The sequence below is a fragment of the Sebastes fasciatus genome, chromosome 17 (assembly GCF_043250625.1).
Source record: "Sebastes fasciatus isolate fSebFas1 chromosome 17, fSebFas1.pri, whole genome shotgun sequence".
Taxonomy (NCBI): Eukaryota; Metazoa; Chordata; class Actinopteri; order Perciformes; family Sebastidae; genus Sebastes; species Sebastes fasciatus.
Window position 1 is genome coordinate 14295292 of NC_133811.1, and position 22222 is coordinate 14317513.

At 41.7% G+C, this 22222-nt stretch overlaps 1 protein-coding gene across 2 annotated transcripts; it reads right to left on the bottom strand.

Moving 5' to 3' along the window:
- Positions 1 to 846: 846 nt before the first annotated feature.
- On the bottom strand, positions 847 to 21292 carry satb1a (SATB homeobox 1a). Of its 2 annotated transcripts, none has more exons than XM_074613727.1 (11): positions 21003 to 21292; positions 17421 to 17641; positions 17155 to 17331; positions 16945 to 17071; positions 15033 to 15156; positions 13314 to 13425; positions 11894 to 12432; positions 9950 to 10147; positions 7933 to 8088; positions 5053 to 5256; positions 847 to 3378 (listed from the first exon to the last, which is right to left on the bottom strand). In XM_074613727.1, the coding sequence occupies exons 2-11, from the start codon at positions 17626 to 17628 to the stop codon at positions 2497 to 2499; spliced, it is 2727 nt and encodes a 908-aa protein (XP_074469828.1). In that variant the 5' UTR covers positions 17629 to 17641; positions 21003 to 21292; the 3' UTR covers positions 847 to 2496. The 2 variants fall into 2 exon arrangements, with proteins under 2 accessions (XP_074469828.1, XP_074469827.1); XM_074613726.1 differs by lacking the exon at positions 21003 to 21292 and adding an exon at positions 18742 to 19286 and having other exon boundaries at positions 848 to 3378.
- Positions 21293 to 22222: the final 930 nt, after the last annotated feature.

Consider the following 22222-nt stretch of genomic DNA (forward strand, 5'->3'; position numbering starts at 1 on the left):
CATTGCCATTACCATCATCATCACAGGCATGGCATTTGGAGAGCGCCATTATCATCATTATTATAGCTAATATCGCTGATGATGAGGCTTTCATGGCCTCTTGTTGGCCCTGACTTAGGTATCGTCATGGAAACAGATGACAGAAAAAGAGCAAGGCTTTATTGAATTACTCTATGAAGCTATTCTGACCAAATGGGGCTTGAATGTTGCACTGTCTGAGTATAGTGGGGGAGCGGCAACGTGGAGAGTCCTGAGGAGAGACGGATGAGAGTCAGGGGCAGAGAGAGGGAGACAGAAACATGGATAGAAATAGATAAAAGAAAAAGGAGAAAACAGTGGCAGCACTGAGGGGCATGTGATTGTGCAGAGACACAGATCCACTGGTACAGATAGTCCAGCACAGACGCATATTGTCTGATGGCTGGAAACAATGACAGCAATTCACCAACAAAGACAGCAGTCATATAAGAGGAAATCATCGCTACTAACTCTATAACTCCAGTACAGACAGTGGACATCAGAAGCATTGATTTAATCTTTAATGAGTCTTCTACAGCAGGCCTCTGCTTGTCCTAAAATAGCAGTGTGATAAATGAGCTTCATCTCTTATTTACTTGTTTCAAAGAGACTTTCCAACTTGATTAATCTCAGATTGTCCCCAAATCCAATTCTTTACATTGCTAACACATCCCAACTAAGTGTAAATGTCATCGGCTGATATTTTGCTACTTTGGAGGACAACAACCGTCTTTTTATGAGTCAGAAAGCAGAAATAGCATGACGCCTCCCAGCTATCTGTGGGCTCCTGCAGATTTTATCACAAGGTTTTAAACCTGAATTTCCTGGTGAGAAACTTCATGTTACTGATTATATGGATGGGGAAAGTTTCCACTTTCTATTTGAATATTAATACAATGAAATGGAATTTTTTTTTTTTTATTAAAAGCTATCGTCCAAAAAACACATTTTTATTAATCTCGCTCAGTTTGTGAAATAAATATTTCCAACTGTAAGATCAGAAGTAAAGAACATACAGTACAATTATGAATGAGTCTGAAAGTGCTATCATTTAATTTGAACATTTCATGTACACGCTGCACGGCTTCAGTCTTATATTCCTAGTCCACAATCTGTCTTTCATGAAGAAACATTAAACATTGTGCAACGCTCCGTGCCTCTGCTACAAGTATGTAAATCGGTACAATATGACAACCACAAGATGTGTAAACATAACAATTCCCAAAATAGCATATAGCTATTTGAGAAGACAGATTTATAGATTCATGCATCAATAGAAACACTGTATGTAAACTGTGATGTGTTCAGGAGCAAATTAAATCTCAACGAAATGTTGTGATTACTGTTGAGAAATAGGAACAAAAATGGACTCATCTGCAGTAGAGACATTATAGATGTTCATATTGATCAGCTTGGTAACTCACCTAATGATTCATAACACACTGCAGTAAAACTGCAGAAGAGGCCCTGTCTAGGGCTGTCCTGAATACCATATTTTGGGCTTCGAAGCTTCGATGAAAAAATATTCTAAGGTATTCAAAGCTTTGAGGCGGGCAGGCTGACATGTTATTCTGTCTGTCTCTATCTCCACTGTTACAGTGCCGCTGCCGTACTACTGTACACACAAGCTCCTCTACGCACAACAAACAGCAATATCTGTCTGAGAATAACTAATAATAATTAATGTTGAATAATGAATAATAATGTCGGATTATTCCTTATTTCATGGGCTATTTGGGGATTTATACATTATTACATTAAAAAAACAAAGCATTCGAATACTGATTTGGAGCTTGATTACCATGGTAACGGTCGAAGCATTCGGGTCAGCCCTAGCCCTGTAAATTATGAAATGGTTTATTCCAAATGCTATATGCCATTTATAAATTCCAACTATTATTTCTTTTAAAACAGAATCAGGAAACTTGATTAATACAATGTGACAAACAACAACAATGTAAGATACAATAACAGTGAGATTCCTGAAGGAAACAGTTTTTAAATGACTGATCCAAAACACAAAGCACTATTAAAAAACAAACAAAAACAATGGAGATCATTTTTAAAAAACAGACTGGCAGTGCCACTTTCTACAAGGCATTTCTGGCGTGAACATTTCTCCAACTTTAGATCAGTCAACCAACTATAATTACTCCTGTTTAACAGTGATATGTAATCTGAGGCTCTTTATACTGGGTCCCATTCACCCAAATACATACAGAATATCTACACAGAAACAATGTGTTGTAACATTATCTGCACATATAGTCACAGTTATGTTCTGTCTCGAGTGCAGCAGGGATGCTCAAATCGTAGGAGAGATTTGTAAGCTTTCTAATGTAGGTGTATTGTCTGGGTAAACATGTACAATAAGTCAGCTTTTAGTTTTTCCCCAGCATTTAAGGACACCCACCTACACAACACTCCAATACCGAAACACTGTCAGTCAGTACTCATATGTCACTGCGTGGGTTTGGGTTAGATGTAGCTCTCCTGCTCCTCCTTCATAGGGATAATGGTTTGAGTGCCAACTTCAGATTCTTCGAAAACAGTAATTTCTTCGTTCCCCCCTGTTTGCTTCTCCTCTACCACCTCCTTTTGTTCTGTTTCAGTCCTTCCATCATCTTCCTCCTCCTGTTCCTCTACAGTTATGTCTGTCTGAGAGAGGTTTGGGTCCGTGCAGCCGTGCTGCTCGTCTCGACTCGGTTTTGGGCTCTGGCTGTCGTGTTGATGGTCCTGGCTGTTGAAGAATCTTCGGATGGTGTGTTTGGGCAGACCCAGCTGAGCCGAGAGGGTGTGGACGGCCTCCTCGTCTGGGTTGAGGCCCACGTCCTGAATGAAGCTCTGCAGGATTCCCAGTGCTTCGTGGGACACTCTTAACCCCTCACCTTGGACCTCATCTGCACCTTTGACCTCATTATCTGCCTCTGAACAAACCTCAGGCCCGCCTCGCTCCTCGTCCTTCACATTGGGCCATTTCATAGTGAGCTTCTCCTTCTCCTCTTTGCTGTCTCCAGGGATCTCATTAATCCCTTCCTCACCCACATTTCCGTCCATCACCTGCTCCTTGCTTTCTATATCTGTGTCTCTAAAACTACCAGTACAACCCCAGTCCCCTCCAAAACTGCTCCTCTCTCCCTGCCCCCCCTCAACCCAGTCCTTACTGTCCACTCTCTCATCATTAACACTGCCCCGGCCCTGCAGACGGACTCTCATGTGCCCCCAGTTGCCTCCCGCCTCAGACTCGGCCGGCGATGCAGCACATGGTTGCCGTGGAGACAGGTGGGTTCCCGCCTCCGGCTGCAGGGGTTGATGGGGTTGAAGATGGTGTTGCTGTGGCAGCGGAGAGTTGCGTTGGTACTGACGAGACAAAAAGAGAATTAGAAGTAATTAGAGTAAAAATCTGTATTTGGTCTTTTTCAACACCAACTAATTTCCATTTTGTGTTAATGTGGATATTATTGTGTTTAATGTTAATGGTAGATGGTGTGAAGGGAAGTCAGCCTACACAGAGATATATTTATATGATTTGAAGTGATAGGCCAGGTTAAAGGGTTACTTCTGTATTTTTCAACCTGGACCCTATTTTCCCATGTTGTTGTGTCTAATGGGGACAATGATTTTTTTAAATTGGTCCAGTATTGAGGGATAACGCTGTAACAGACAGCAGCAAAATAAGCTACGAGGGCAAGTGAGCAGCTTCAACGTAACGTTAGATTCACTAAAACTGCTTGTTTTGCCCCTGACAGCCTCAGATTGTTATTTATTGTTTATTTATGGAAAGGACCCTACAGAGAAATAAATCCATTTTCTTACCTTTCGCTTGATCGGGTCTGTTTGTTATTGTGTCAAAGTCCCGCTCAAGGAGAAGTCTCGTTGCGAAATCTGAATGTCTATATTCTCTGTCTCAAATAAATACGGTCAACATCGAATTCAAAGACCTGATCCACATTGTCGAAATCATCTAAATATTCAGCCATGACACTGAAAATCTTTTAGGTAACACTAAACTACGCTTTCTATACTCCAACATAACAAGCTCTGCCCGTTTCCACCATGGATGTATTCTACTATTCCACTGTTGTCTTCCAGCGCCACATCACCTCGTGAGATTTCAGAACGAGACTTCTCCTTGAGCGAGACTCTTTCCATAATGTCAGGCACTTATAATAACAATCAGAGCCTGTCATGGCAAAAACAAGTACTTTTAGTGGACGTAAATGATGGTGCCAGCTTGCCCCAATAGCACCATATAGCAGCCCGTGAGCAGCTACCGTCTGCAGTGCTCTCCCTCAATATTGGACCAGTTTAAGAAATTGTTGTCACTATTAGTCAGACACAAAAATATCGGAAAATAGGGTCCAGGTTGAAAAATACCAAAGTTACCCTTTAAAAATGTACAAGTAATATAAGCTATATAGCAATTTCGCATGTGAGGTGTTCTGCAATGTAACCATTCATGTCCACAGAACTGACCAGGGTCTGATATAGTACATGAAGTCTTCCTGTCTTGCTATTAATGCAATGGTATTCCATGTAACATATTGCACTTTCACAAACAGAGGGATGCACAACCATTTTTTGACATTAACTATGAGCCTGTGCTATAATCAAGCCATTCATCCATGCGCAAGCTATGGAAGGACATTTTTGGCATTTAGCTGTCATTACCGTGCAGCTTTTGTATTGCACGCCCTAGAGATCTATTGACTCTCAATGTGATGTATTCTCTTTCAAATTTCGGGTAAAATTGATATTAAACTTTTTATGGATCACTTCTCTTAAATAGATTTTTAAATGCTTTACAAAAAAGAAAGTCAAGTCACCTCAAACCCTCTTGAGAAGGACAGCGTCCCCTCTAAAAAATGATGACTGGAAAGTTATTTATCTGCCTTTACTTCTTGTTTTTTGTTTTTTTACAATTTATTCCAAACTGCTGTTTCTGTAGCTGCAACATCTAACAGAGACAGAGTGTGTTTGGAACAGCAGTCTGTGTGTAATGATGTTATGTTTATCTTGTTTTTGCAGTCTCACCAGTGTATTGTCGTTGCTGAGCAGTGTAAGCCTGTCAGCGCTGTGCTGCTGTGCCGTCATGTTGCTGCTCTCCTGTTCATAGATGGCGTCTCGTTCAGTCTGGCACAAGCTGAGGAACCGGCGGATCATGCACAGATTCTCCCACAGGGTCCGGTTCTCTGGGTTGGGATCCTCCCTCCAACGCAGCAGCTCACACAGCCAGCCCTATACAGCAGGGACGGTAACACTTTACTGCGAGTCCCCTGACCTACCATTTACAAGCAGTATATAAACATTTAACGAATGGTTTATAACACACTATAATGTAGTTATAAGCAGATACAACGACGTATCAGGTCTCCATAGATAGACAAGGTATCTATCTCTAGAGAAGTTTATAGGTGCAGACTACCTGCCTTCAAACTGAGCTGCTACTTGATTGTAAAGACTACTACATCTACTTCTTAAGCTAAGCTAAGCTAACCTCAAGCAACATACCTTTAAGCACTGCATGCACAAACAAAAGGCATTTATACGTTTTTCGGGCACTAAGCAAGTAGGAAATAAAGGAAAATATTAGGGGTCCTAATATTGGGGGACAATTACTTCAACAAAGCCAGTTTATTACTCATTAAGCATATTTATGCAGTTCTCCAAAATCTAGTAATTTGAAAACAAACACAAGGCTTTGATCCAGGTGGCCACTGTTCGTGTCCTGTGTGTCACCTTACAGTCAGCTGTTCGTTTGTTACAGTTTAGTGTCATTTTCACTGTACAAATGTAGTCATTTTAAGCCCAACCATGTATTTTTTTCTTAAACCTAACTAAAGTTTATCACTTGAACCTAAGCAAGTGGTTTTGTTTACTTGACAACATTAAGCACGTGTTTACAGGGGTCTGAAAAAGCCTCAGTATATGACGAGTTGGGATGAGAATGCGTTGGCTACCCTTGGCGTGGCGCACTGCTCGAAATTGCCACTGAGCGATGTGCCAAAAGTTGAAATTATTTCAACTTTGACATCAGTTGCCGCTGACCTTTCAAAGTGCAACCAATGAGAACGGCTGCAACTGTTGTTGTTGCCTAGAAACAGTGAATGGCGTTCCTTGCGCTCTTTTTGGGGACAAATTATACCTGCTGCCTCTGCAAGGCTCTGTGCCCTACCTCACGGTGAGTGAAGAGCAAATCTGTTATCATGTGAAAGCAGCTTAAGGCTAACACAGTGATGGGACATCAAAATTGCCATGGCAACATCATGTCAATTTATATGAGTTTTGATTCATGTCACCCCCACTATCCTATTCATTTTGTGAGTAATTAGAGTTTAGGAATATATACCTAAGTGGTAATAACTGCAAATCGGAGGTCTCAATTCAGCCTTCCCTTGCTCTATAAACTTTGCATTCACATTAATTGATTCAAAATGTGTCCATGTTGTAAAGCAAAGCCAAACTAGAATAACCACCTCACAGTTGTATGTCTCCGCCAACCAGTCAACTTGCAGTTAACATCCATGTCTGTCCAAAATGTCCTCACTTCATCATTTTATCCTACTAGACATTTGTGCGAAATTGTCGTAATTAGCGTATGAATTCTTGAGTTATGGCCAAAAACGTGTTTTGTGAGGTCACAGTGACCATGACCTTTGACCACCAATATGTAATCAGTTCATCCTTGAGTCCAAGTGGACGTTTTTGCCAAAATTGAAGAAATTCCCTCAAATATTATTCCTGAAATCTCGCGTTCACAAGAATGGTACGGACGGACGGACAACCCAAAAACATACTGCATCTGGCCACGGCTGTTGCTGGCGCGGAGGCATAAATTAAAAAAAATGACGGAGAGATTTTCTTATTAGCTAGAATTGTTTTCTGCATCACAAGGGAAGAAACTTGTGAGTGGCAGACTGAGGAACGTAAAGCCAAGCTAGTTTCAGATTCATGAACTGGAGCGTGATTACGGTCGCAAGCAGGCTGATACGCACACACAGATTCACACAAATACACACACACACACACGCGCGCACACACACACACACACACGCACACACACACACGCACACACACCTGGCGGTAGCCCAAGTCTAGCACACAATGCCATCCAGATGCACAGTGCAGATAGAACAGAGAGATCCAGCATGGTTCTGCCTGCCAAACAGCCGGTAATACAGAGAGAGAGGGAGCGTGAGAGAGAGAGAGAAAGAGAGAAAGAGAGAGGCAAAGAGGACATAGAGAAAGTAAAGTTAAAAGAGAGGCCAGCGAAGAGATAGAAAAAAAACCTCAGGGGTTTTGGACCACCTGTCTGTACTGGCATGGCCGCTGAATGACCTCCAAATATTTTTATGATAAGTAGAGAGAAGGGAGAAAAAAAGGAAGAAAGAATGAACGAATGAAAGAAATAAAGGAAAGTGAAATTGGAGATATACACGAGAGGAAGAAAAAATGAAACAGCTGAAATCCCCCCATTGCATGAAGGGAAATTATCCTCAAAACAAAAGGCAATAACAAGCTTATGGGGCTGCCATAAAAATGAGAACAATAAACACTCGAATCATGCCTGTGTGTGTGTTTGTGGTATTACACACACATGCATGTGCTCATGCAGTGTGTCTATGTGCAGAAATAAGTAGTGTGTACGTGTGTGTGCATGTGTTTTTGTAGGGCGACAATTAAAGCGATAATTTAGGACACAATAGCAGTCTGATGCACCGATGATAGTCCTCTGCAGAGTACAGCTGCTGAGTTGATTATCTGGGTTTCCTCCATGCACGCTAGTTATCCTGCTTTAACTGAGGAGATGGATTCATCGTGGAAGCTAAATTTGAACAATCAAGAAATAGAAACAATTGGGTGTAATATGTGTGTGTGTGCTTAATATTGGACTCATCAGATTCAAGTAAGTACCTGACTCTTGGAGGCAGCCACCTTTGCAAACAGAGCCTGGGACACCTTGGCTCTCTTCATCTCGTGCTGAATGTCCTCGTAGATTGAAGAGCTGACATTGAGAACACAACTGTCTGTCCTGCACCCTCTGTCTCCTGCAACTGGGGACAGTCTCGCCTAAAAAGAGACATATAAGAGGACAGAAAGAAAAGAAAAATTGGGTTTAAATGCGAGCCACATTAAGTATCTAAGTAACGGAATTCTGGTTTGGCCAGGCGCTCCGTCAAACACACTTTAAAGTACTCGGAAAATGGGAAGCCAATGAGGTGAGGGGAGTCAGGGGGTGATCTGGGGGGGGACAGCATGAATCAGTGCACATGATATTCCCTCGAAGTGAAGCTCCTTCCTGGCAGGAGAAGCAGCTGGCAACTTCATGTATATTAGAGGAAACATGTGGCAGTCTGCACCCTCTCCAGGCCAACAGAGGGAGTCAGCAGTGTGTATAGTGCACAGGGAGCTGCCCACACCAGATTGGAAATACCAGAAAATGGGGGGAAAAAACATTAGAGATGAAAAAAAGAAGCTTTGAGGGAGGACTCATTAAAGACATCGCTAGAGAGGAAGCTGGTGGGTCAGTCTACTGCAGATCATATCATCTTTCCTGCACTGCAGTATTGGAAAGATGAAGGGTAGAAGTAAAGAGAAAAATCAATATAATTTTTCTGTTCAAGAGTCGGTTAGAGAAGTGGTTCCCAACCTTTTTCCTTAAGGGAGTAAGCTAACGATCCCCGACTAAGTAACACATTTTATGGATATTTCATATTATATTCAATGCATTACAATAACAGCACAGAACAACTGATAAACTGTACATTTCACCCAAATAGTGAACGCAATAATTGCAGGAGGTTTGTGTAAAATGAACGATTTGGATGAATTTTGAGCAGATCATTTGCATCAGAGATGTGTTTTCCTGTTATCTTTAGGAACTTTTAATACAATTCTCTGTCTGTAGTATGTATTTTATTTCTATTTTAACAATCAGACATACTTAATATTCTTATTTTTTGATGAATTCAGTGTTTTCTTCTCCCTGACGCTTTAACTGTTGTTCTATTTAGCTCTTTGGTTGTTTTTATCTGCGTACTTTTCTAATACAGGACTGTATTGTGTGTTTAGTAGAGAGGGAAGACTCTGTGAATGTAGCTTGTGTTCAGGTCTTCACCGTGCCCTTATCCTGTTTATATCTTGAATAATAATCCAACCTTTAAAATAACTTTTTAATTTAGTTTTCTTTATAGAAATGAATGAAACGCTGAGATATAGGCCAACTGTATACTTTTTTTTCTTTCTTAATTTTTTAAAGTTGTCTTACAACCCTTAAAATTAAGAAGGCCTCGCGACCCCCCGTTAAGCTTTGGCGACCCCTAGTGGGGGTCGGGACCCTCAGGTTGGGAACCGGTGGAATAGTGGGAAGTCCTTTCCTACTCTCCAATCTTTTGATTTACTAATACTGTATAAAAATGCTGTTTTTTAAAGTTGGTTTTAAAGATATGCATTGGAAATTTTTAACAAAAAATACATCATCACAACAACATCAACAACATTGGATAATTAACATTAAAGACAAAGTACAGCTGAGGGTGATGGGTAAGTTTTGGAGGTATTTGATCAAAAACCAAAGCACAGTTTTGACATGATGATTGCATTAACAGCTAAGGGATCACCAATTGTATTACAAATCATACTTAAAGGGAGCATAAATGTCGATACCAAATTTCTTGGCAATCTATCCTTAGTTGTCAAGACTGTTTTGCTGATTATGTCTTTTACTTATCTTTGTTAAATTAACTAAGTTCCATCAGTATTCTCTCTCCGTACAATTGTCTTTCACAGCAGTCTATGTGTTTTATTCAGCTAACAGTACTCCTCCATCTACAATGATTCAGTGCTCTTTCATGGGAGAAACACATCAGTCAAAGCATTTCACAGCAGCTTTGTGACACTGATTTTTGATTTCGTCTCTCTGCTGGCTGACCTGTGTGGATCTCGGTGGCGTGTTATTGCAGCTTGGGATGAATCCAGTCAGGCTTCGGTCTTTCTCCTCCAGGTAGATGCGCTCCCTCTCAACCTCGGGCAGCTGCAGGAATCCGTACATGGCCCGCAGATTGACCAGCAAAGACTGGGAGGCGTGTTTAGGGTCCTCCTCCTTCCGCAGGATCTCTGACAGCAGGCCCTGGTAACACACAAGTCGATACTCATTGATTAGTATAAGCAAACAATACACAATGATACATGCATCATTCAGACATGTTGGTGTATATTGGCTTTAGACTGCTATTCAAAGAGAAAGATTGCTTGTGTTGCTAAAGTTACCATCAAAATGATCTTAAGGCTATAGTTTATTCCTTTGCTGTGCATTCAAATAAAAATCTTGAAAGAAATATTCCGACTTCCTGGGAAATATGGATTTTCCCATCATTTTTACAGATATAAAGTTTCTCATGGGCTGCACGGTGGTGCAGTGGTTAGCACTGGCGCCTCACAGCTAGAGGGTTGCAGGTTTGAATCCGGCTTGGAACCCTTCTGTGTGGAGTTTGCATGTGTTAGCGTGGGTTTTCTCCGGGTACTCCGGTTTCCTCCCACAGTCCAAAGACATGCAGGTTAGGTTAGGTTAATTGTGGACTCTAAATTGCCCGTAGGTGTGAATGTGAGCGTGAATGGTTGTCTGTCTCTATGTGTCAGCCCTGCGATGGACTGGCGACCTGTCCAGGGTGTACCCTGCCTTCGCCCAATGTCGGCTGGGATCGGCTCCAGCCCCCCCGCGACCCCTAACGGGATAAGCGGTTGCAGATGGATGGATGGATGGATGAAGTTTCTCATATGCCTGAAGGAATTTTGCGAAAGCTCCTCATATCCAACTCTGGATCTCATTCAAAGAGGCACCTTATCAAGTTCCTGCGGTTTAGTGTTTCACAGATGATCCAGAGCCAGTTCTCCAGTCAGTGCTAAGCACGCTACTCGCCTGTAGAGCTAGCATTATTCTGTGTGTATCTAAGAAGGCAGGAAAGCCTTCAAACACCACATGCAGATAGTAGGGCTTCCTTCCTGAAAATAAATCAGATTTCACGCTGGCAGTAAGGGAGGAAACAGCCTTCTTATTCAAATCATGGATCATCTTTGGATCCACCCTGCAAACCCCCTCCTTCCAAATAAATGGCGGCTTTGCGTGAATCGCCGAATGACAAATGCTCTCCTCACTTCTATATGGCATCTTGGCGTCATGCCCAACTTGTATGGCTGGCGCCGAAGCACCTTGGACTTGGCAATGGGGAAACATGGGGGTGGATAATAACCAGCTCTGCTTATTGTGATGAAAATTATAATGACGGTAATAATAATAATAATAACAATGGGCTTAGCCTGTCCTCTGAGCGCGGGTAGGGTGGTGAATGTAAGATGATAGACACAGATAACGTGGTATTTTAGTGTTAGAGGCGATGACAGAGGAAGATATAGATACAAAACGAGGGAGCCCAGTGGAAGGAAAAAGGGAACGATTAAAAAAAAAAAAGATGGATTGACAATCAGAGGTAGAGATTAAATAGATGGAGGGGCTGCTGGAGTGAAAGGTGGCAAGATGGAGGGACAGTAAGGCAGAAGAAGAGGTAGAGAGGGAGACAGCTTCTCTCCAAGGGGTTGTGATTAGTTGGCCCAGCAGCTGCTTCAGTGCTGGCACCAGCTTTGTGCTGCAGAGGGCTGGCACAAACACACACACACACGCACACACACATACATACATACATACACACACATGCATGGGGGGAGGGGGCACTGCGGCAAAGGCCATGCCAATGTGCCAACCATCAAACACACTTACCTACAACCGCAACACCAGAAAACACTTCCAAAAGATAATCACCAGCAACCTCTTATGAATTTCAACACCTTTCATGCAGATCAAAGTCCCCTCCGTTCATACCTGGGTCCTGTTAAAGGCCACCCGGGCAAAGATGGCTTGGGAGATGCCTGCTCTCTTCAGTTCCTCCCTCACACAGTGGTAGATGTCATTCGCCACGTCGTTTGGCCCCACAGAAGACCCAGCCAGTGTCTGGGTTTGTGGCCCTGCTACGGGGCCTCCCACTGGGCCACACTGTGTCTGCTGCGGGGGTTGGGAATCGGGGGCTTTGGAGAAGACCATGGCGGGGGGAGCCATCCCTACAGGCGGGTGGTTGAGATACTGCTGCGGGGCCGGTGATAGACCCTGGCCAGCTAGCATGCGGCTGACAGCATACTGCTGGTTGAGAAACTGGGCCATCACCAGCTGCTGGTTGACCATTTGGGAGCTGAGAGGCTGGGCTACCAACCCGGGGGGGCGCAGGCCGAGGGGGGGATGGCCACATATGTTGGCTACTTCTCCATGAGAGAAAAAAAGGGTGGAGCTCTGATCAGCTGGGCTACTTGTGATTGGCTGCTGGGTGAGGGTGATATGTGCGGACTGGTCAGAGAAGCTGTCGATCTCTGGTGCAGGAGAAGGAAAACAAAGACAGATGTTCAATTATTAACACATCAAATACTAACAGTGTGTCCCAAATACGCACTAGATACTAATTCTAATGAGGTTTTGAGTATGTGGTGTGTTCACAATGGAAAAGAGTCAAAAAGAAGAATATTCAAAAAAGACAGCATGCGCACCAAATACAGTGTGCTGCCGACGGACTATTCTCCCACAATGCAATGCACAAATTAAACGGAGAGTCTGTTCACAGCTGTACATTTTTTAAATAAATTGGAAACATCTTGATATCTGACGTATTGATTGCGCTATGATTTGTGATATTAGAGGGAATCAATATGTTGATGTGTAGGTCAGGACATCTCTGCAGCACCACAATATTTAATTTTTTTCCCCCGTAATAATTTATTGGGAGTAACAACAGGTGTACAGAAATATACAAATTGAGCCCACATGTAAATGATTGTCCCTCCATATTTTGGTATTTTTCCCCCAAAGCCCCCTTCCACCCATTGCCGATGCAAAAAGGATAAAGAACAAAAAACAGAGTTAAATTAAAGAAAAAAGAAAAAGAAAAAGAAAATAAGATTAAAAAAGATTAAAAAAGATAAAAGACAATATCTAATTTAAAATGGTAGTTTGACATATAATTCACCTTTAACAAATATTGAGCTTCCTGCGATTTGAAAATTGCATTAGGCCTTTTTGAGATTTTGATAAAATTTCATTGTGCACCCCTATACATAATGTTTCGTCTAACTGCTAAAACAGTATACTACCCTGTTAGTATATACTGTATAGAATTAGTATGTAGTATGGCTTTGGGACATGCTGTAAGACTTATCAGGCACACTTAATGTTTGCAGACATGATTGAAAGCTCTCACCCTTGAAGCATTTGGTCTTCTTGAAGTGCTTGTACCATCGACCAAACTCGTGACACTTGGCAGCTGAGACATTTGCATAGTAAGTGCTATTCACAATAGATGATATCATACTCTGAAACAGAGGGGAAAAGACAATAGAAATTCATTACATTTTCTGAGCTCCTGCTATGGGCGGCCTGGGCGTCTCAGCTGTTCACACATCTGATATTAATGAACTCAGATCTGTGTTATTAAAAAGACCCCCAGGTAAATAGGATAATAAAGACAGATGAGTGTGTCAGTGTGGGAGCTCTGTGTGCATGTGCGTGCATGCATGTGTGTGTGTGTGTGCAATAAAACAAAACACTACAGGTCATCAGAGACTATTCCTCTCTGTCTGTCTGTCTGTCTGTCTGTCTGTCTGTCTCTCTCTCACACACAGTTTTTCCCCGAAGACTATCCTGTGCAATCTTTACATCTGATTACACCTTTCATCTTCTCATATTTATTTTAATCTGCGTCTTGCAAACAAAAGAGGGGGTAAAAGGAGTGATAGGAAAGACGGGGGAGGGAGGATTGGCTAGTATCAGATCTGCAGAGAAGGGAAGAAGAGAGAGATAGTGAGCAATTTATGGATGTCCTACGCACCCTCAGGCGAAATAACAGATAGACTAAGTTGATAATTATGAATATTCATAAAAAGGCCTTCCCCAAATACTGCATGATTAATGTAAAATTATTTCTGCAGTTGTGTCTGTGTTTGCTTGATTAAACGATCAAAACCAGATTTGGATGTTGTTGCTGAATCAGTCAAGAGTGAAGGTAAAAAAGGTAAATACCACAGAGGGAGAGTGATGGACGGATGGAGTAAGGGAGAGTAAGACGGTGGGTGAGGCTGACAGACAGAGGCAGACAGGCTGGCAGTCGAAATAATCAAGATAGGCAGCAGCCCAGGCAGCAGGGAGGCTTTTTAAGAGATAGCCATCTCTCGTTATCTGTTTCTCTCTCGCGCTCTGCCCCCACACCTTATCTACCTCTGCATCTGGACTTCCTGTCTAACTATTGGACCACCACACGCTTACTCTGCCGCATGCGTCAAAGGAGGCAGAAACACACGCATGCAGTACACAGTACACACATCTGCAGAGTATGGAAGGGCACACTTTGAACTTCAGTCCAATTTCTCTTCTTCTCTCTTCTTGTACTGTATGTATGCTCCAGCCTGTTCTCATTCCCAGGGTGTCAAATAAAGACACTTTAACACGGCCGTTGGCGTTCAATACCGCCGCATAAGGCACTTTTTAGCAGCGGAATGAGATGCACCAGGCTTTCCATTAACTACAACGTAAACCCATCCGCAGCAACAGTAAACGTTCAGAGAAAGTGCTGTGGTGACATAGTTTAAAGTGCGAAAGAGACAGACAGAGCAGGCGGAACGGGAGGTGGATAGCTCCAACAAACACAAGGCTTTCATCCAGGAGACCGCTGTTTGTGTCCTGTGCGTTACGATTCACTTTAACACTATCAGCTGTTCGTCTGTGTCCTGTGTTCACAACGTCAAGTCACATTTTCAATGTTTAATTCACAGCATTAAGCATGTGTTTGCTACGATCGAAAAGTGACGCCGAGGGGTCTGACAATGCGTCAGTATGTGACAAGTTGGGATGAGAATGTGTGGGCTCTAAGTGTGTGGTGTGTGTGTGGGTGTGTGTGTTTGTGTGTGTGTGCGTGTTGTTGTACCTGGGAGAGGGGGCACTCCTTGGCCAGGGAGCTCTGGTTCATGTCCTTGAGGAGCTCCTTCAGAGCGTTTCTCACTGTGGAGTGAGTCCACTGCTCGGGTGGCAAGTCCTCCAATTTGGGACAGCTAGACAAAAAGCAAATTAAAAACACTTGAATTGCATACGTTTGACATATTCCAGTTTAAAGGGATAATCCACTGACTTAATATGGCACTTCCATAAAGTTGGGAAACTCAAAAGTGACAACTTTTTCCCAGCACAGTCTTACAGTCCTTATAGTATATTGCTTGTTTAACGTAGTCTGCAGGTGATGATGTAGATGGTGATAAATCAAAACCAAAACGTTAGTTAGCTAAACTGTAACTAAAGGTAAAAGTTAGAAACTATCTAACATTAGCGTTCATCCTTAGACACTTGACACAATCTAATTCAGAAACTCTGAAGATAAGAAAGCGGGGTGTATTAAACTAGCTAGATAGCTAGTTTACATTAAGATACAGCGTCTTCATTGGCTTGTGCGACGCACGCAAGCTTAGACTTTAATAAGGACGTGAGCCAATGCAATGATGGGAGTGAGGCAGGCAGAGGACACGTTTAACTAATGTCAAGGTTAAGAAATGGTATGGTCCTCTTTAGGGGTGTCTGAAATCATATTACGAGATTCTTCCAGGCATGAATATGGGAAATATAATGTAATATTTAATTAGGATTACAGGTAAGAAGGATATATACTGTAAATGTTTCGACCCCCCTGACCTGTTAATTAGGAGGGTCAGACCCTCCCCATGATTCGAAACCTGCAACCTCACTTTAAGTACCCACTATGGTTCAAGCTCCAAAAACAGCTGATCCTATAAGTCCAAGAACTTTATGACATCTTTCTGATGACATCATTGGGGTTATTTTCTCAGACTCAAGAAAGCTCCCTTTAGAGCCACAGAAGATAGACAACTGAGTGGTACTTCGTGTGACGAGTAAACTGAACCTCATGTGTAAAATCAGTTGGTGTGCCCCTTTAAAAACAATATCTCCCCAAAACTTCTCAACTTGCTTCTATAGAGCCTCTCCCAGCATGCACTGGGTGATGTAAGACCCTAAACAAGTTTCCAGTCTAAAACACACATTCAAGCATATGAATGAAAGTCTGGGCTGTGGGCGGAAAACTAAAACACTTAATAAATGAAACGGATAAACTCATGTGAGAACCGGGAAAACATACATGGTGTCGGGTCCTTCTTTCTTTGAGCCAATAAGCCTTTTTTATGGAAGACATGTTGACATGTCACAGTAGAAAAAGCACAGTAACGGGTGTAAATCATAAAATTAATGATGTCTGAATTCCATTTAGCTGCTTCCATCATTAAAGTTATTGTAACACCTGTGATTTTTCTTTTTTTTCCTCCTGTGAAAAGGGCCTATATTAAATGATCTATTGTATCTTGTGAAAATAAATACGCTGCATTGTCCAAACTCTCATGGCGGATCTGACTCAATATGTGGCACAACTAAAGGGCAACTGTCAAAAAATTGGGACAATGATTATTTAGAAATGTTACATGAGGAAATAAATATTAATGTCATGCACCATTAAAATGCTCATCAATATTCACTGCAACAAGCAACTAAAATCACTCATTAAAGCTAATCTAATGGCATCGAGATAGGATAAAAAAAAAATTGAGTTTAATCATTCCCTGGAGGGTCTGATTTGGTCAATACCCTTTGGTTATTTTATTTTCTTAATACAAACTAGAGATGGTGAGTGGCTGGAGGCTTTCCAGCATGCACTGGGTGAAAAGCAGACCCACATTCACAACTACAGATAATTTAGAGTCCGTACAGACAGGCTGAGGAATATAACCTGACTGTAACTGCAGACAGACATATTTATAGATGTGATGTCAGCCTCCTACCTGCGCAGCTGTATTTTAAGGGTGATAACATGGTGAACATCCTGCAGCATATCAGCCACTGTGGCATCAGGAGCATCTGTAACGCAGGACAGAGGCACCGGGTTCCACCTGCCCACCTGGATCAGACCTGAACACAAATGTGAAAAACATGAGAAACGATGGATCGTGACATTGACTCTCAAGTGTCCAAGTTTATGTTACTGAATGTACCTTTGGCCTGTGCGGCAGAGCTGTGTGAGTAGCCCAGTGTCAGCAGGGCCATCTCTATCAGCTGGTTGAACAGCAGATCTCTCTTGACCAACACAAACTCGGCGTGTTCTTCTCTCCTCTCTCCCTCCTGAGGGCTTTCCCTGTGCTCCACCACGCAGAACACCGGCAGCAGGCTCCCTGAATTGATGGACAGTTATTAGACATATCGGATGACACCTAGGAGTCCTAATCACTGAACTGAAAATATCATGTTTCAACCCATGTACCTTTGCTGTGCCAGCTCTTGCTCTGTGGCCTCACTGCGGCGGGTTTCTGGGCCAGGCAGGGGTTTTTGGCCACAGGACTGCTCCTCTCCTGGGCCGAGGGTCCCGCTCCGTTTTGTTCCAGTCGAGCCAGCTTGGCAGGAGGCGGCCGGGTGTCTACAACGGGATCACTGCCCTCAGGTTTCTTGGCTCCATTACACAGGGCATCCATCTGTGGTTTCACACTAATACAGAGACACAGACGATTAAAAATCAAACAGTGTATGAGATACCCTGATGAAAATCACTCGTATTATCTTGATAGTATGTCTGTGGTGGTCAGCTGTGAGTTAATGGGGACCTCCTGTTATGTCCCTTTAGAGTATTACATATATTTTAAAGTAACTTTTGCAATGACAAACCAAATCAGGGTAGAATAGGCTCCATGCGTCCATAATTTCTAGACAGCAATTGAATAATGGCATGCAAATAATACAGCGAGAAGTATATCTGGATACCCGGTGAGCGTCTAGAGAGTATTACATTCATTTTAAAGTAACTTTTGCAATGACAAACCAAATCAGGGTAGAAAAGGATGCCTGCATCCATAATGTTTTAGACATTAATTAAATAATAGCACACATAAATACATCAAGTATATCTGGATACCTGGTGAGCGTCTAGAGAGTATTACATTCATTTTAAAGTAACTTTTGCAATGCCAAACCAAATCAGGGTAGAAAAGGATGCCTGCATCCATAATGTTTTAGACATTAATTAAATAATAGCACACATAAATACATCAAGTATATCTGGATACCTGGTGAGCGTCTAGAGAGTATTACATTCATTTTAAAGTAACTTTTGCAATGCCAAACCAAATCAGGGTAGAAAAGGATGCATGCATCCATAATTTCTAGACAGTAATTAAATAATAGCACACATAAATACAAATCAAGTATATCTGGATACCTGGTGAGCGTGTAGAGAGTGTGACAGAACGATGTTTCAATCATTTACACCTCTCTGTCTAACAAGAAAACAAAAATTTTGGCACACACGTACACACAGATCTGAAGGATATCCGGATCAGTAATAGAGGATGACCTTCACCCAGATGCAGCGATTAGGATAACCCTCTAAATCCAGTAAAAAAAAAATTCTGTGAATAATAGAGCGCAGCTTCCCATATTAAAAATAATAATAATAAACCTGCTGTCATCTCCAGCAGGCGCGCCGCTGCTGTCAGTGACAGTGATTCAGTTCATCATCAGCACCTATAAATGCGCGCTAATCGTCCCACGTTTTGATTGTGCTGAAGTTTTAATCGAGGCGAAAAACCAACCTGTTTCAGTCGGCACAACGTGCATGTCCGACCTGCCATCATACAACAACAACAGCCCGCTCCAGCAGACATCGGCTGTATCCATGTGGTATTATCCTCGCTTCCATTGATCTCCAGTTGAGGAAACCGGTTCTCTTCGGTCTGTATGCGTCCTTTTTCTTACACTAATCGTCTATTTAACATCGATAGTATATCGTGTTTACTGTCTAAGTAGTTTTGCTTCTGATCCCTCCTTGTTTTTCGCTTTCCGGTGTATAGAGAAATGGCCTTAGCGCAAGTTCAGAGCGACCTCCCATCCAGAGCACCGGGACACTGTTGGATCAAGCTCCAGAGAGAGAGAACAATGCACGGCTCGGAGCTCCTGGAGTACATCCTCTATCACAGATCAGCTCCAGCACTGACTCCGGGATAGCAGTTGTTGGTTACACTTCAAAGCCGTATGCGCACCAGGAAGAGAGAGACAGAGAGAGAAAGAGGAGGAGAGAAAGAGAGAGAGCGGCTCACACACACACACCCACACAGACTCATAAATACGCCGGACCCAGCTGCATTAGCATATGGTGTAATAATGAATTCACTAGCGCGCTCCGTAAATGTATTAAATGTGACAATTGCGCATAAATCTATTTATTATTTTCTTGCCGCATGCTGTGCACGCACTTATTATTGTCTTTAGGGTACTGGTGGAGCTCTCCATGGTAACAAAGTGGAGCAGGAACAAGAAGAGAGGAGGAGGAAGTGGATGACTGATGTTAACTTTTTCAACGTTGATGTTTCATTGTCACAAAATTATCAGTGGTTAATGATTTATATACAGATAATTAAGTTTTTACTCCATACAGCCAAGAAAGTGCTCTATATCCCATTTAAATTACAGTATGGTACAGTAGTCTATAGTATGGTATATAGTACAGTAGATATTAGTAGCCTATAGTATATTACTCGCTATTCTATACTATACCATAGTACAATGTTACTTTAGGTACTACAGTACTACAAATATATTAGTACAAGTATAACATAGTATAGTATAGTACAGTACAGTATAGTATAGCATTGCATAGTGTAGTATAGTATAAGATAGTATAAGATAGTATAGTATAGTATAGTATAGTATAGTATAGTATAGTATAGCATAGTATAGCATAGTATAGCATACTATAGTACAGTATAGTATAGCATAGTATTGTACGGTACAGTATAGTATAGCATAGTATAGCATACTATAGTACAGTATAGTATAGTATCGTACGGTACAGTATAGTATAGTATAGTATAGTATAGTATAGTATAGTATAGTATAGTATAGCATAGCATAGTATAGTATAGTACAGAATAGTGTAGCATAGTATAGTACAGTATACTATAGCAAGTATACCATAGTATAGTATAGTGTAGCACAGTATAGTACTGTATAGTATAGTATAGTATAGTATAGTATAGTACAGTACAGTATAGTATATTGTAGTGTTACAGCAGCCTTTAGCCTACTATAGGGTATACTATACTATAGCCTATCATATTATACTATTCTATACTGTTATTTTATACTATTATAGTATAATAGGCTATTGTATGGGCCTATATGCCTAGTACTTCCAGTATAGTATAGTATAGTATAGTATAGTATAGTATAGTATAGTATAGTATAGTATAGTATAGTATATGGTAGAATATAGTAATAGCCTATATTATGCGACAATATAGTTTACCTTACTATACTATACTATTCTCTACTGTGTTAAACTATACAATACACTATAATAGGCTATATATAATTGTATGGGCCTATATAGGCCTAGTAGTTCCAGTATAGTATAGTATATATGGTTGAATATTGTATTAGTGTATAGAACAGTATGGTATAGTAAGGGTAAATATTATGCAACAATATAGTTACCCTTAATATACTATACTGTTCTAAAAACTATAGAATAATAGGCTATATAATATTAGTATGGGCCTATATAGTACTGCACTACCAGTATAGTATAGTATAGTAAAGTATATACGGTACAGGCTACTGTAGTATCTTATATTATGCAACAATATAGTTGCCCTTATACTATGCGCAATGACACAGCATGGTAGTTGTTCACATAAAAGTTCTATAGACAAATAAATAATAAATCATTCTCAAAATGATCAGTAACTCATTTAAATCACACTGTAAAATATCTAAAGCACTACCAACAGCAGCCAAACTTAAAAAAAAATAAAATACAAAAAAGACATGAAAGGAAAAATATTCATCACTATACCTCAAAGTTTTGATAGTGCTGAATCAATTAGCCGAGAACACAGCTTGCCTTCTGCTCGCAGAAACTTTCAGCCGAGTATCAGCAGACCTCCTCCCCGCGCAGTCCACCGAAGGATGAGATGCACCTCTGGAGCTGTGATCCCTGAAATGGTTGTTGAAATCTCTGTGAAGGTATCACAAAGCAAAGGGTGGCAGGTGTGTGTCTGTGAGAGGAAAAAAGAGAGAGGAAGAGTCACAGGACCTTCACTCTGGAAGATAAGATTCAAAGACTTGCCCCATGAAATGTTACACCGGTGTGGTGTGTCTCTTCTACAGAGAGAACGGGCACGGAGATGGGTGGATGTTGTGCAATCGGAGAGTATGTTTGGGGAGAGAGAGCATGCTCTACTACTTTTGACTAATTAAACAAAGTGAATTAGCTATCTCCCCAGCCAGAACGAGTCATGGCTGGTTACACATCATTCATCGTGACTAATTCAGAGAGAGAGATGTCACTCAGCTGGATTGAAATGTGTGTGTGCATCACTCCAATTGCACCTCTGGGTATGATGCTGTAGAAGTTCACTGTTTCGTGTGTGCGTGTTTTAGATATTTACTGCTGTTTTGTGTGTGCCTGTGCCTTTAAGTGTTGATATGTTCATATTTCTCTCTCACTGTCACCCCCCTGCTCTACTATTTTATCACTGGCTTGATACGTCGTCAATGAGGCTGGCATGCTAAATGATAATTAAGACCATTACACGCTCACAGAGCATGCTACCAGTGCAGCACACGGCTCCCTCAATCGGAGCCTCATCTCAGGGGACACCCTACTACTCACACAGTCGTGTATCTCTCCAAATTAGGTTAGATTTTCATTCCACCTCATTCGCTATGGATGTGATGTGGTTATTATAAACTCATGATATGGTTAGTGAGCCTGCTGCCATTAGATGGGTGGAGGCATCCATGTTGGCGCGTTAAAGGGGAAATGGATTGCCAACACTCAGTACTGCACATCTCTGTTTCTCTTGCTCCTGCACACTCGTGTTCGGAAGTATGTTTGCGGATGCACACAAACGCTTACAATCTGAAACACACAAAGTAACAGAAAACACATACAGACATTCACAAATGAATGAAAGTGTTTGTGCAGACTAAAAAGCAGACACAAACACACACAATTCACCTGAACACACACAGTCTGTCACCACCAGTGTAGACAGCCATCTCCTTGTGAAA